General features: G+C 44.1%; 1 protein-coding gene across 2 annotated transcripts in view; it reads left to right on the top strand.

Annotated features, from left to right (window-relative positions):
- Positions 1-2,307: 2,307 nt before the first annotated feature.
- Positions 2,308-16,275, top strand: part of LOC121616984 (transcription factor COE1-A-like) — an 84,921-nt gene continuing 70,953 nt past the window's right edge. For both annotated transcript variants that reach the window (XM_041951922.1, XM_041951921.1), the window contains exons 1-5: positions 2,308-2,946; positions 3,701-3,857; positions 4,679-4,742; positions 5,979-6,034; positions 13,362-13,435. In XM_041951922.1, the coding sequence (XP_041807856.1) occupies positions 2,816-2,946; positions 3,701-3,857; positions 4,679-4,742; positions 5,979-6,034; positions 13,362-13,435 (482 nt within the window). In that variant the 5' untranslated portion in view covers positions 2,308-2,815. The remainder of the gene's footprint in view (positions 2,947-3,700; positions 3,858-4,678; positions 4,743-5,978; positions 6,035-13,361; positions 13,436-16,275) is intronic.

The following is a 16,275-nucleotide window of genomic DNA, read 5'->3' as shown; positions in this document are numbered from 1 at the left end:
AACTTAGTGCTGTCATGGTTTATCATCAAAGACACATGAATATCAGAATAACTGAATGTCACCGTGTGTTATTTCCATCAGGTTTAATCAGTTGGCGTTTCTGCGCTGTGCTCGATTCGGACACATGATGGCGCTGTTGTGCTGTTTTTAGATTTAGTGGGAACTGATGTTGACAAACCGCCGATGGACACACACACACACACACACACACACACACACACACACACACACACACCGAAGGCTATTTCTGTCACAGTCCTGTGGGGACTCATTGTGCACAACAGTGAGTTTATGCTGGCTTTATATATTGTGTTTGTCTTTAATCTGCCATGTTCCTGCTCTGCAGGGCTCATGCACGTCTCTGTGTTACTAAGTTCCTTGATGATGCTTCACTCTCTTGTTATTATTTCTTATGATTTAATCCCGCTTTTGAAACCCCCCATATTTAATATTCATGTAGAGTAAAGGATATCTACGATGCTCAGTTCAACTTTAAAGTGACCTTTTTAAACTTCTAGTATTTGTACATTTGAGTCATCTTACAGCCTCTTATGATAATAATAAAAAAAATCCTTTAGGACACATCTTAAATGTTGAGAGTCTGACATTATCGGACTAAAATGAACAAATCTTTCAGGGTGTTCTTAAATCGATAATATCCCTCCCGGACAGTTTAGCTTTTATAGCTTTTGATTAATTCTAACATATCAGGTTTTATTTTTGCGGGGGAATTAATCACGTTTTCGTGTCTTAAATTCCAAGCATTTGGCTCATTCACCTGCGCAAGCGTGCAGAGATAAATATTCCCTTTCATATTTATTTGTTTGTTTCTAAACAAATGTGACGCACGTGCTCCGATCGATCCAGACTCAGAGCCTCTTTAACACTCCTCCATTCACACTGGTCTCCTCCTCGACCGCGAACCCGCTTAAATCCGCCACCGTCTCTCTCTCCTCCTATAAGCAGGAATCTGGAGCATTAAAGACTCTTATTCTCCATAATCAAGGTCAAGAGCGTTTTTCAATAACCTTTGGGAATTAAACCCTGGAAGTGCGCCAGTTCGCCCTGCCAATCATCTCCACAGCCGGCTGAATAATACAAAAGTTGTTGACCTCTTGCACCTCGGCGGATCAATACGCCGTAGCTTTATTTTATTAAAAGAGCTCGCGGAATTATCTATTAATATTTGTATTTGGTTTGGATTCCCTCTCGGCGGTGTGATAAATTGTTTGAAATAACAGATGGTGCTGGAGGGAGCGACAAAGCGGGGAAATCTGGTAGCAATTATCCTCAATTATGTTCATTGTTATTTTGAGCTAATTATTGTTATTGTCACTTTTGTTTGCGAGTCTTGCGGCGCTAGCCTGCAATAAGCGGGCCTACGGAGGACAATGGGGAGCAGGGATATGTTGTGGCGATGAAATATGGCTTTTATAATTGAGCCTCAGCCCGTTGCTCTAAATAAAACTTAGATCTAAATGCACACGCTGAGGGCTCCTATCAGATTTACCAAATGTCTGCAGCTCCAATGAGTCTAATAGACTGCTCGATGCACGATTGTTTTTCGCTTCTTTAAATTACAGCGTTTCGGAGGCAGTGAAAGCCTCACTGTGCGACACTGGAGCCAAGAATTAATTTGGTTAATTCAATAGAGATTTCTTGCTTTGAGAAAACTTTTTATGAATAATAATAATAATTTAAAAAAGCAAATAATGTTTTCATGCTTCGTCTTTAAGCTCAAATGCTGCAAAATTCGAGTGTCTTTTCATGTTTCTGGGTTTAATGTTTCCGTGATAACAGCAGATGTTTGAGATAATTAAGTCGTGAGATGTCCACCCTGCTCCACCGCCCTTTGAGCATCTTATTCCTGCATCATGAGCGCCAATCTGCAGCCGAGAAACTTTCCTTTTCAACTATTATTCTTCGCATTTACAGAGAACTTTTTTTTTTAAATCCCTTTTAACAGGAGCAGAGGTAGAGGGTCGAGCCCACCCGCCCGGGCCGGACTCGGGCGGACGGACGGACGGAGGAGCGGAGCTGCGGCCGCTGCATGGCGCGGACCGGACTCCGCTCTCGCCTTTGTTTGGGGGCGTCTCCTCTCCTCTCCTCCCGTCCTGTCCCCTCCCCTCCTCTCCTCCGGTCCCCTCCCCTCTTTCCCTTCCCATCCTGGCTCCCTGGCTCTCCCCCGGGGCGGGAGAAGCCCGTGTTTGGTTCTCAGAGAGAGAGCGAGAGAGAGAGAGAGAGAGACGGAGAGAGGGAGTCTTTTGGGAAGAGTCACACGGCGTTTTCCTCAGAGAGGGAGCGGAGTGGCGAGAGCTCGGGAGTCATCCGCAGGAAGCAGCGCTGCTTTGGACACCACACACCCCAACACGTCCCGGACCACTGGACTGAGGGGCGAGGAGAGAAAGCGACGAGCGAACAGAGGAGGAAAGAAGTGTCAGATGATGATGACATCCGATCTGGGTGATAGCTGATCTCTGTTTTCTGACAGACAGCTTGAACTGTGGATCTCCAAGCGCACCGGGAGTGACTTTTAACACCTTTCCGCGCTGCCAACGTCCCGCCGTCCTTCTGGCGATTTAAATCCGCGTTTAAAGTGTTCGGACATTGTGGATCCTACTATTACGATATGGTTTCACCTCTGTTTTAGTACGCTTGGTTTCGAGCGAAGCGCACGCAGCAGCCGCAGCAAAGAGCGCAACCACGTTGCTCCTCTTGAGCCAGAGTGAAGGATCCACAGGAGAACAAGTGCACGGCTCAGGCGGGGACACACAGAGGAACAGAGGGACCGGCGCCGGGCCGCGGAGGTTTGTTAATGTTTGGGATCCAAGAGAGCATCCAGAGAAGCGGCAGCAGCCTGAAGGAGGAGCCGCTGGGAGGCATGAACGCCGTCCGGAGCTGGATGCAGGGGGGCGGCGTGCTGGACGCCAACACGGCCGCCCAAAGGTGAGCTCTGCTCCGTGGGGCAGACACGCTACCACACTCCATCATTTATCCAAACATGGGGAAAACGTGATTTTTACCCCCCCTGTCAGGACCATGCAAAAGCATGTGCGAGACACGAGGCTGTGTTGATGAGGAGAAGCAGAAGGAGCTGCTGTCCGGAGGAGGAAATTTGGATTAAACTGTTGCTAGAATAATTTAGTTTCTTATGCAGGATATCTGAAACACTTTGAAAACCCTGTGTGATTTTAAGACAACGCACCGAACAGTTGATGGCAACATGTGTTTTACGCTCATGCAGCGTGCGCCTTCTGTCCACAGTGGCTGGGGTTTAATGAGCATGAAGCCAGAGGGACAAATAAATACATTAGTCCAATCCATGGGCTTTAAAATGAGTTAAATAAAAATCTGTTCAGTATTCGTTTCTAAACATGCTAAGGTTTTGTTTTCAAGGGGAACAAAATTCTCCACTTGGCCCAGAGTCAGAGGTGGAGAAATCCTGACCTCCAGTCACAGGAGAGCAGCCTCCAACATGCACACGTTTGATTATATTATCAGAAAATCATGGGTTTGTGATTTTATCTTCATAAAATAGCCTCCTCTAGATAAACAGCCGTGTCAAGAAATAAAAAAAAGAATGTGCACAGGCTGGATTTCCTCTTTCCTTTTAGCTTATCTTTACTTGCTTTCACAAAGTCAAACTTTATCGCCTCTCCGCCATTCTAACACCGACTCCTCCGCGTCTGTGTGTCCGCAGCGGAGTGGGCCTGGCCCGGGCTCACTTTGAGAAGCAGCCGCCCTCCAACCTGCGCAAGTCCAACTTCTTCCACTTCGTCTTGGCTCTGTACGACCGGCAGGGTCAGCCGGTGGAGATCGAGAGGACCAACTTCGTGGACTTCATCGAGAAAGAGAAGGTGGGCGCGCCAAGTCCTGATCTGATCAGTTCTAGATTTCAGGAAATGAAAAATAATTTAGCTATTTTGATTTTTTTAAAGGCCTCAGCGTATTGTTCCATTGTGGTGTCCGATGCTTAATGCTTAATGACAGATTTTTAAACATTTACAGAAACGCATTGATAAAATATTCCCTTACTTTTATTATTATTATTATTATTATTATTATTATTATTATTATTATTATTATTATTATTATTATTATTATTATTATTATTATTATTGTTGTTATTATTATTATTATTATTATTATTATTATTATTATTATTATTATTATTATTATGTAAAGCCTTTTAGACATAGATGAGATTCAATATATACACACACTGTCACTCAGAAACTTCCTTCGATCCATTTGTGCATTTGATAAATAAGAAAACCACTTTGGACGTTTAAATTGTTTTAATTTACAGCTGGATTCAGCACAACCACTTGTTCTATATAAACAGCGGCGGGGCAACCGGTCCTCCTCATCAATTATGACACCGATTAAATTAGATGAAATGCAGTGGGAGAATTTAGTGTTGGATTTATTTGCCCCCCAAACATAACTGGTAATTACAGAGGAATTAAAAAGCTACAATAGCACCGTGATTACGCGTGGCGAAATTACAGGGCTGCCCTGCTTTAATGCGTCCGCTGTGAGCATAAATCACACGTTTATTTAACCGGTGTGAAGAATCCAATAACTTTGGGTGTGAACTCTGCAGGCCTGCGTGCGCGCAGAGGTGCTTCTTAAAAAAATGTCAGTAAACAGTTCAGTGTTTGTTGTGTGTGTTAAGGAGACGAGTGGAGAGAAGACCAATAACGGGATTCATTACCGGCTGCAGCTCCTTTACAGTAACGGTGAGTGAGGAGCCTGACAAACACACGCACACACGCACACGCACGCACACACGCACACACTTATAAACAATAAATTTGACTAAATCGGCTTGATTGCCTGTTGTCTCCTGCAGTAATAGGAGCATGCACAGGAAGCAGCAGTTATTATTATTTTTTAATTTAAAGTGGAGAAATGTGAAGCAGGGTGGGCCAACAGGCTGCCAGAATGTGTTCACGTCCCAGAAACTGCAGTGTAGTGTTTCACAATTGTGTAATTTGAGCGATTTCTGGGTAAATGTCACTATTTTGGAGCAGCTGCGGCGGGCGGTTTACGCCAGCTTCACGGCTTCATCACTGTCACTGTCCCTAAATTAGTTCGTCCAGTCTGAAGTGGGCTGTTTGACAGTTGGAGCTGCAGTCTGCTGGTCGCATGTTGTGGTAGCTGTGGATTGTGGTGTTCAGGCCTATCAGCTCAGTTTTCAGCTGGGAGGGAAACAACATGATCTGGGAGGAAAATATCCCAGCTCCTCTGAAATTAGGACATGTGGGTTTGATAGGGACAATTTGTGAAGAGCGATTATTGATTTTAATATAATTTTCAGATAGAAAAGGACACTTCAAAGCATTTACAACTGACATTGACTGTATGGTATGGACATTTAACATCACTGTGAACCACTAATGGGTGTCTAATGAGTTTCTGGCTGTTTGAATCACAGCATAAAGGGTGTAAGGATAGAGAATGTCAGGTGTTGTGCACATTGCAAAGCCCTTTGAGGAAAATTTGTGTAAATAAAACTGATCTGTTTCTGGCTCAGTATTACAGTAAAAAAAAAACAAAAAACAAACAGATGTTGAGAAATGTATTTTCACACACCTGTCCTTTATGGCTTGTGATCCCTGAAAATGAAGCGAAGCTGCATCAGGCTGCATGTGCGAGCAGTTCAGCCAAACAATGATTATTCCCTTTCTGATTCATTTTTAGTCATAAAGAGATAAAGATTTTAACAAGGTTTCACAAGAAGAAAAAAAGTCTGACAAAATGTATTCAGTTTTGCATATCAGAAAATATGTTTTTAATCCTCTTGTCTTTAAATTTGGCAGAGCTCCCTGTTGTGGAAGGCAGGGGGAATTAATTATCAGTTTTCTGTGTTTACTTAATTTGACACATTTTCTAATGAGGTTTTGTATGTTGTTCTGCTTGTCAAAATCTTCGTGAAATTTATTATTTTTGTCTTTTCTACGGCATCCCAACAGGCATCAGAACAGAGCAGGACTTTTATGTTCGACTCATAGACTCCATGACTAAACAGGTAAACCGACACACACACACACACACACACACACACACACACACACACACACACACACACACACTCACAGAGGTCTATCACCTCTCCTGTTACTTCTCTGACAATGAGCTGCTCCACTGATCCGCCGCCCTCCTCTAGCTGCATGTACTTGCACACACAAAAACACTTGTTTATGTGTGTGTGTGTGAGTGTGTGTGTGTGTGTATGTGGGTGGGTGTTTCCACTCTGTGCCCCCACCCACACACACCGCATGTCTCTAGGCGTTTTTGCCTGTACTTCTCTCGCTGTGATTAGAGCGAGGAGGCAGCGAGCGGGTGTTGAGGAACAGGGGCGTAATTCTTCTGCTCACAGTAGGAAGTGGAAAGATATAACAGCACCTCTGGGATTTGGTAGCAGAGATTTTCTGATCAGATCCAATTTTTCTGTTAATGTTTGTGTTTTTGTTTATATGTAGCTTTATGAGAGGGAGATGGAGAGAGGCAGAGTGAACAGCAGATAGAAGACAGACAGACACTTTTAGTGTTTGTGCTCAATGTTCCTCAGGTAAACAGTTAGAATGAAGACTGATGTTTTTGTTTTTGCACAAGAAACAGGGAGTTTTTCTCCTGCTGCTTTCTTCTGCTGTAATGCAGTGTGTGTGTGTGTGTGTGTGTGTGTGTGTGTGTGTGTTTCTGTGTGTGTGTGGCATGGTATGAGGAGCCAGAAGCCGTGCTATGCACTGAATACTTGCTAATGTGACTCCAGGCTCTGATAGAGTCTCACATTGCTGCTTCCACACTGCATCACATAGTGTGTGTGTGTGTGTGTGTGTGTGTGTGTGTGTGTGTGTGTGTGTCTGGCAGGCCTAAGGGACCACACTGTTCACTAATAACAGTGTTTAGCTTGAGCTCGGTGGGGTGACAGCCAGCTACAGACACACACACACACACACACACACACACACACACACACAGCCGGCCCTTGCAGCGAAAGTCCAGAAGGGAGTTTTGACCTCCCAAACGTGCGCACACACAAACATACACACACGCACGCACAAATACATTTTCATACTTGCTGTTGTCTGAAAAATCAAACAGTACATTTTGTATTTTTTGGCCTTCATAAAGAGATTTTGAGTGAAAATGAAAAGTAATTTTTCTTAAGATGCTGATGCAGGCAGGTGTGTGTTGCACCTGTTGGCATTTGCCTGTGTAAGCGCTGGTCTGTGCATGTGTGTGAAGTCTGTGGTAGTGGGACATTTGTATGTGAGTGACAGGGAGAGATGGACGGGTGGGAGACGGTGCAGGTATTTAGTGCTGTATGTATATGTGCAGGCGTTTCGGCAAAACCTGCACATGGACCCATAAAGCATGCTCAGCTGTGTGTGTGTGTGTGTATGTGTGCATGTGTGTGATTCCCAGTGGTGGAGGAATGGAACACTAACAGGTGGTCAAACCAAAACAGCCGTGTGGTTGGCTTAGTTGGTCAGTGATGTCATGGCCACTGTCTCCCTAACCACATACACACATACACACACACACACACACACACACACACACATTTTACATTACTGTTAAAGGCGCCATGATGTAAAACAAACAAGTGAGGTTGCACCAAAATTTTAATCACAAGACTTGGATCGTCTACACTTACTAGGTTGATTGACAAGTCTCCTAATAAAAAGCCAACAACTCAACTATTAACGTTTTAAAGTGCAGTTAAAGATTTCTTTTGGACCGAAACAAGCCTGTAGAGCACTGAAAAGAAACTGGAACAACATTTTCTGATCCACATGGAAGAAAGCAGAATATTCAAAAGCCCACTGCCTCTAACAAACCTCATTTCCCACAATGCCAAGTCTTCCAAGGGTTTAACGACACCAGCTTGTCACATGGAGGCCAGTCGAGTGGTGTGGATACTATATTGGACTATTTCCCCAGTCTGTACAAGGTTGTAATGGTAGCATTCCTTTGATCGTTGTCAAAAAAAATCCCCAAAACACAGAGAGAGGCGGAGGTAAGGAAAAGGAAGGTTGAGGGTGAAACAGTTAAGGTGATGTAGAACACGCTCGCTGCTGCTCTGGATAACCTACAAGGGTCGTGACGGGTTCAAATGCTAATAGCAGAGTGTTGAATATGCTAGTTAATGAACCCCAGGAACACATTTCACCTTTTCACAAAGACCAGTCAATGCGAGAGACCCTTGATGAGAGGTTGCACAGGGGCTGGTGGGACAGCAGCGTGTCTGGAAGTGATGGCAGCACTTCGACGCTCTTTGTTTTTAATTTTGATTACTTCTAAATTCTTGCTTTTTGTTGATGCGTCAAACTGACTGTACACGTGTGGATTCATGTTCATATGGTCAAAAATTGCAGATGGGACCTTTTGGAGTGCAAACTTTTAGTTTTGCCTGTCAAGCATGTTGTCATCTGTTGTGTTGTGTTGAGTGTATCACTGGGCTCTGCTCTCTCAGGCTCATATCATTGAGTCTGTTTATTTCACAGCTCTGCCTGTGATTCTTCTGCCAGGAAAGTAACGTCTGGCACCTAACGCTGGCACTTATTTCTGCCTTTCTGCTATTTCTGTACGTCTACCACTCCTGTGTGTGTGCTGCAAAGGCCAGCACTGACTGTGTTAAACGGAGGAGGAGAGCGCCTCCTGTAGTCTGCAGGAGCGGAGGCGCCGGTTTATCACGACTCTGTCCCGGAGAATAAAGCGCCTGTCACCCCGGCCACGTCGGATCACTAGCTCGCTAGTCGACCTGACACTAACGCAGGAGGAAGTGTGTTCCCCTGCTTAACGGCTCCTTGTTTACACGCCGAGCGTGTCACGCTACTTCAAAGGCGGAGGAGAGAGCGGCAGAGATGCTGCATGAAAGGCCTGGTGAGGCGGAGAGAGGGAGGAGACAGAGGAGGAAGAAAGCAGATGAAAGACAAGAGCAGAGCAGGCGAGGTGACAGTGCACTGAAGACGCTGAGACAAACAGGAGGCCGGGATGGAAGAAGAAATTACACACTCACACAAGAGCCTGTCGGAGACGGTGGAGAAAATATTATTTTCAAATTATCCTTTGTGTTGTCAATTTTATTCCTGACTGGCGCTCCGGATGTCTCAGGTTGCCGAGCAGGGCAGACCAAGCGATATTAGAAACTTTAGACCTCAGTTTATAGTGTAGTTTTTCTGTGACTGGCAACTTTTTATGATCCACAGTGTTTTAAGGCATCACGGCGCAGTGAAAGGAGTCCAAACAGGGTCAAAACAGGGCAAGGAGATGAGTCAACATTCAGTAAAGCAAGGTGCCAGTTTGGAAAGAACTGGAAAACATCTACTGTTTGCAAAGTGAAAAACTTTCTTAGTTTCTCACTTATCTGTGAAGAAAATGATATGCTGGTCAGATGAAGTTTGGCCTTGTTATCACCTGACCTGGAAACCTGAAACCTGATGATCACGCTTGAGTTCTGCAGGATTTTGCAACATAAGGATGTTTTTGCTTGTGTTTTTGCTGAGTTTTCACTTTCCACTCTTCTGATTGAACTTGTGTGGCGTGCACACATCTGTCCTCTATTCTGCTGAAGTCATGGTCAGCTGGGATGGAGGAAATATGGGTATGGAGTGTGTCGTCGAACTATGAATTCCTCTATATATTGTGTTTTGTTTTAATCAATGTCTGACAGAGAAGTGGCAGATTCAAGGAATTAAAAAAAACATGCAAAATATAAGGTATACAAGGATTTAATGACCTCTTCTGTGATTTTGGAGAGCCTCAGCAACGTCAGACCTAATTCTGTTCATGAAGATGAATGCACTCACCTGGCCCGAGGTGTGAAGGCTTCCGCGCGCGTGAGCGAGAGAGAGAACAAAAGAGCAAAAGTGCAAAAAAAGAGCGAAGACGCGAGAGGCTGGGATGACACTGATGCATGTTTGTCCAGGGTAGGAAACAAGTTCAGGGGAAGTTGCCTGGCCCACTCTTTTCCCATGGCACAATGAGCAGGTCTAATCATAGACAGAACTATGGCTTATAAAGTACGTTTCCTCTTCTGTCTGATCTATCTTTTCCTACAGTTCCCACACTCAGATTTGCTTTCATTAAGCCGAAATCGAAGGAAAATATTACAGTCGATGGCGAGGGATTAGAGAAATGGTTTCACATGTTGTGGCTGTTGGATCAACCTCAGTGGTTTGTTAACAGGAGCTTCTATGCTTTGGGTGCAGCCAGTTGAATTGTTTTCAGTATGGATCCCTGTTTGATTTGTTCTCTGGAGAGATGACTTTGCTTCCTATTTGGCTGAAGTTGCACATCAGCCTCCACTCTGCCATCATGTCGTCTTCTACAGCCTCCTTCACAGAGCTGCCACTTTTAAATGTTAAACGTAGCACTAGCTCTGTCTGCATGCAGCTGCACTTTCTGCTTTGACGTCAGGTTATTTGTGTTTCACGTTACACAACTCACGCCTGCACTGACCGGACGTGAACAGCCCTGGAGTCCTGGACCACCAGGAGTCCCACAGGTTCCAGATTCATGCGCCGATAAATTCTCTGCAGAGGTTTTTCAACTGGAATATGTGCACATGCATGGAAAATTATAGCTGACAGGGGCCCCGGGCCCTGAAACAAATGGGGGCTCAGATTCCAGAAAACACAGAGGGTCCTGGAGACAACTGGGTATTAGTATGAAATGCTATTTTTTGTAATGGGACCCTCAGACTGAACAGCCCCTGTCGCTGCTTTCCATTAATGCCCCAAAGCTCCAAGCTAGTTTCTGAGGACCATGTAGGTCTGGGGCTTCTACAAATGAGGGGCTCAGTCTGGTGCTGGGGCCCCATACCGAGCATGCTTGCCCTGGGGCCCCTTGTGGGACACTCCTAGCACATACGCAGGCAAGATTTGACAATATTAGTCTTAGAAAGGCTTCTCGGTTGTTTTCATATCTAAAGCTTCACGCAACCTCCTCGTCCATGATTTTTTTGAGCCCAATTTTATACAAATCAAACTTCAAGTCAGACTTCTCCACTGCAAGGCAAAGATATATTGAGTGTAAACTGAAGAGTGCCTTTGAATAAATCAACATCACAAATATACATCATTCAGCTTCGCTGTTAGAAAAGTCTTGGTGACCTTTGTCAATCAGATCGAGTTTTGGTGTTTGGAGATACAAGGTTTCTGTTTGACATTTTTTGCATGTTGTTTATAGCCGTTCACTCAGCCTGATGACCTTCCTTCACAAACTCAAACTACTGTTGGCTCGATGGGAGCAGGTAGTCTGAACCCCGGCTGAAGACTATTAGAGAGGACGGTGGAACTTCTCCACCATTCTTAGAGAAAAGTGAGCTTGTCACTCGGTGAGACTTGCTGGAGTTTGGAGCGACAGATCAAACAGACTGGAATAGACCAAAGACAGACAGGGCGTGTGTATTGATTGATAGATAGCTTAGCAGTGTGTGACGCGTGCTTTATTCTAAGCTTCCTCGCCAGAGCCTGGAATACTGTATAATGACAGCAGGGGAAGCTTCAGCTCAGGAGCAGGAACTGTGGCCACTGCACTGTGAATATCCAACTTTATTCTTTGCAACGTCGGTTTCACCTGATCAGCGTGTGAGCAGATGAGCTGTGGTTGTTATTTTTTATTTGATTTGCTAAAACAAGGCGTGTGAACAAGGTGTGTGTGTGTGTGGGGGGGGGCAACAGACGCCCAGTGCAGAGACAATAGGTGTGAGTGTGTGTATGTCAAGTAGAGGTGTTACTGCCGAACCGCACGTTCTTTGAGGTGAAGTGGGATCTAACCTGTTACCCCAACAACACTCTGCCAGTGCTGCTGCCATAACCTGAGGAAATTAAAATATACACCACCGCTACAGTGTTTCTCCCACTCTGACATCGTCATCTTTGTGTTTTCTCCTTGCTGCAAAACATATTCATGTCCTCTCACCAGTTCTGGTAGATGCAGAGTGCAGTGGTCTGAAAACATGCAAATAAGTTTTTTATGCATCCACGCACTGTTGCAGACAGCTAGTGGCATCTATCAGAGGGTCTGACTGGCAGATCTTTGTTGCCTCTGACAACTTGTTTATGTTCAGTCTGAATTTAGAAAATGATGATATGCAGCTACAACTTATTTCAACTTAATTTAAAGGTTAAGGCTCGCAATATTCTTTATTTTTCGCACTGTCTGGAAATTCCATGAAAAGACCAAAACCATCAATGAATTGATTAATACAACCCAGATTTTTAAAAAGTTGGGACGTTGTGTAAAACCCAAATGAAAACAGGATGTAGTCATTTGCAAATGGACTGTTTACTGAAAACAGTGTTCTGAGAACATGTAGTAACCTCCTTTATCCAATCATGTGTTCACAAATCGGTAAACCTCGCTCCATCCTCGCCCGTGAACGACTGAGCCTTTCCAGGATGCCCCTTTCATACCCAATCATGATGCTATCACCTGTTACCAATCAACCTGTTTACCTGTGGAATGTTCCAAACAGAAGTTTTTGGAACGTTCCACAACTTTCTCAGTCTTTTGTTGCTCCTGTCCAAACTTGTCTGAAACATGTTGCTGCATCAAATTCAGAATAAGCAGATATTTACAAAAAACAATGCAGTTGATGAGGTAAAACATTAAATATATTGTCTTTGTACTGTTTTCAGTTGATTATATTTCAAATACGATAAGAAAATTGTCAGATTCAGAATCCAGATTGTACTAACATTTATTGTCTGTGTAGCCACAGTCTGATAAAACCTAGGCCTCTGTGCCATTTACCCCCATTGCCGTTCAAACTCTATTACAAACACATCAATGAACCACACTGTTGTATGTACCACACCACATACACAATGTCACTGTGCCATAGATAGTCACTTTGCATTAATTAAAATTTTGAATTAATCCACAGTTAAGAAGTGCTTCATTCAATTAGTTATTAATTAGTCAATATTTATTATTATTATTTGCTCCTGCTTGGGTAACTTTTGCTAGAACCTACTATGCCCAGCTAAAACGGCTTTGAATTATTTTTTGAATTGAAGAACAGGATGACAACAACACAATATTCTGTTATTTTTTTACTCCTATTTATAATATTCACTGTTAACACTTACTTTAAAATAGAAAAACATTAAGACAATTCCTCTTATATGACTATGGTCACATTACACGATTTATTGTTAAATGGCTGATTCTGAGCCAACTGCATAATGCAGACATCTTAATCAAATCACTAAAATCCTTATATCCTTAATATTATCGAGGATGGAGAGGACTATTTGCTGGATTTGAGCTCAGTCTTTACTCTGTTTTGTTGTCTGTAAGCTAACAAAGTGTTTTCTATTTCTTTCCGTCTCTTTTCGCAGGCGATTGTTTATGAAGGCCAAGACAAGAACCCAGAGATGTGCAGAGTGCTGCTGACACATGAGATCATGTGCAGGTGAGAATGGCTGCATCAAATGTATTTCTTCCTCCCAGATCTTCCTTCTCTCCTCTTCATCTTCAAACAATCGTTCCAGCTTTGACTTTTCCTTCCTCCCGCTCTCCTCTCCTCTCCTGCAACACACTTTGTTAGTCTGGAGAGAGTTCCCACCAATCACCTCTCTGTACTCAATACATTTCTTATTTTGTCACCCTCATTAACCCCCCCACACATACGCACCCAGACGCATACATACGCATACACACGCATACACATGAAGCCATATCTGTTGAGGAAGATGAGTTTTAGCTATCAGAGTCGTTGCTTTAATTATAATCTTGAGATGAATTTCTTTGGAAGTAGGTTGGGAGGAAAGAGTTCTATTTATAGAGGCATTTTACCAACCTATCCTATACAATAGGAAATGTGTGTGTGGATGCATGCATGGTGTGTGTGTGTGTGTGACGCCTGGTTAATTAGGACACAGAGAAACTCATTAGTCAATCTGAACCCTCCTGTTGTTTCATGGCTAACAAATGGGCCTTCCTCCACAATCTGACTATAAAATATAGGCAGGGTCTCGCACACACACACACACACGCACACAAACACACAAAGAAGTATGCATATGCACGCTCGCTCGTGGGCACCACAGTTATAAAAATTCAAATTTAGCACATGAATTAAGTTGTTCTTATTCCCTGACCTTGTCACTGAACAACTTTAACTGTAACAATATAAATTGGGGTTCATCTATATGCACAAGCATGGATTTTAGCTGTGAAATCAGGCGCACTAATATTTTATTCTATAGCTCGCTGAATAATCCTCAGGCAGTTCAGCTGCAGAGGTTTATGGAAAACCCATTGAAATTCTGATATGATTTACAAGGAATTTAGAAATAAATTGTATTTGGCAACAGATTTTATTGTAAATTACTGTTGTTCATCATGTGGGGAATGCATTATGGACATAAATAAGCTGTTTTGCATAGCATGTACAGCATACGCGAACTTGTACAGTAGGAAGGCCTCCAGTATTCATTCCCCCAGGAGCGGTGCAGAAAGCACGACTTCTGCATCGAGTGTAAACACTCGCTTGTCTGCGACAGCGGCTGAGGTCAAAGTTACGGCTGTTGCCTCATGTTCTCACATGCTGATTCTGCAGCGGGGGCCTCACACACAACACACAACGCACGACGCACACACAAAGAGCTCAGGGCGTCCATTAATCAGTGTGGCTCATTGTCATGGTGGTGCTATTAGCCATATGCTCCCAGCCAATCTGCCTCCGCGCAAACCTGCGTCGCAAACCTGGTCGGAGCTCTGGCACCAACACATGAATGGTTTTACTCCAGAATGGACGATTGAGGGGACTGTGCCGTTTATATCATTTGTTAAGTACAAATGTTGGTCTAAAGTAATATCTCCTTATTTAACAGTTGTCCCATTAAGTAGCTTTAAGGTTAAAAACTGTTTTTCTACACTGTCTGACAGTAGTTTCTGTATCAGCTCGTTCCAGCTCCATATTATAGACATTTTGCGTCACTGTAAATAATTCAGCCTGACATGTTTGGTTTCTTTTGAAAAGCTGGAGCCTTTGAGTATTTGGCGTTTTCCCTTGATTAATGATGTAAGTGACTAATTGATCATCAAAATTGATTAATTAATGTTTCAGTTGGCTTCACCAAAGCCATTGCACACATTTATTACTTGAATTTTCACATAAAGAACAGGTGAAAACGGCATCTCCAATTCGTGCTGTTGAGACTCTATTGTTTAAAAGTGTGTGTGCACTTTATGTGTGTGTGCGTGCGTGTGTGTGCGTGGTGGAAGGAAGGGAGACGCAGGGGGGAGAGCAGATGATTAGATCACCAGGATCCAGAGCAGTAAGTGCTACATTACCCCCATCCCGCCCCTCATTTTCCCTCCCACTACCCCTCCATTTATAACATCTTCCACTCCTCTTCCTCTACTGTCCTGGCTTAATCTCCCCTCCTCATCTACCTCCCCCCTCCTCCCCCACACCCACCCTTCCCTCCCTCCTCAGGCTCACAGCTCTCCTCTTCCCCCGTGCTCCCCATTCTCCCACTCCCTTATCACCCGTCCTGCTGGCCTGTAACCTCTCGCTGGTGCTGCGCTGTTCTCTGAACTGGGCCGCGAGGTGACCCAGTTGATGTGGAGCAGCAGAAAGGAGGCGACAGCTGGAGCAGAAAGCGAGGCAGAGCGGCAGATAGTGGAGACAATGTGTGAGGTGTAACGTGTCAGCCTCTTTCTTTCCACCTCTGCCATCTGTGACGGTGGGAAACCTGAGTCGTCTCCCCTTCCTCTTCTTCCCACCCTCTTGTTTTAGCTTTCCCTCCCACGCTCACCCTTTCACTCGTCCCCCCTGGCTTCATCCTGCCACTCCTGCTTATGTCTTTATTCATAATTGATGCACGCAAGAAAGCTTTGACAGACTCGTTGTACATATGTGTGAATTTTGGCGCGCGTGCCAGTTTTTTTTTTTTGTCTTTCTTTACTGCGTGTGTGTGTGTATGTGTGTGTAAGTGTGTGTGTGTGTGTGTGTGTGTGTGTGTGTGTGTGTGTGCATCCCACCCACTCCTGTTCAGAGCCTCAGGCCTCTTCAATCCTCTCCACCCTCCACCTCACCTGTTCATCAGTACAAGTTGGATGGAGAGGAAGTTGTCTTGTTGGTTTAAAAGGCGTGCACAACAAATATTCTTTCAAACTTAGATTCAGTGTTGATTTTGATTAGAAATAATCAGTATGTGAGTGTTTGGGTTAACACAGCAGAGAGTGTTGCTCCAGAACGTAAAGATGTGCTCACATTTGCCTGGAGATTGTCTTGTTGGTCGT

Source organism: Chelmon rostratus, chromosome 14 (genome assembly GCF_017976325.1).
Source record: "Chelmon rostratus isolate fCheRos1 chromosome 14, fCheRos1.pri, whole genome shotgun sequence".
Taxonomy (NCBI): Eukaryota; Metazoa; Chordata; class Actinopteri; order Chaetodontiformes; family Chaetodontidae; genus Chelmon; species Chelmon rostratus.
Note: the sequence above shows the minus strand (reverse complement) of the source record. Positions and strands in the feature narration are given on the sequence as shown.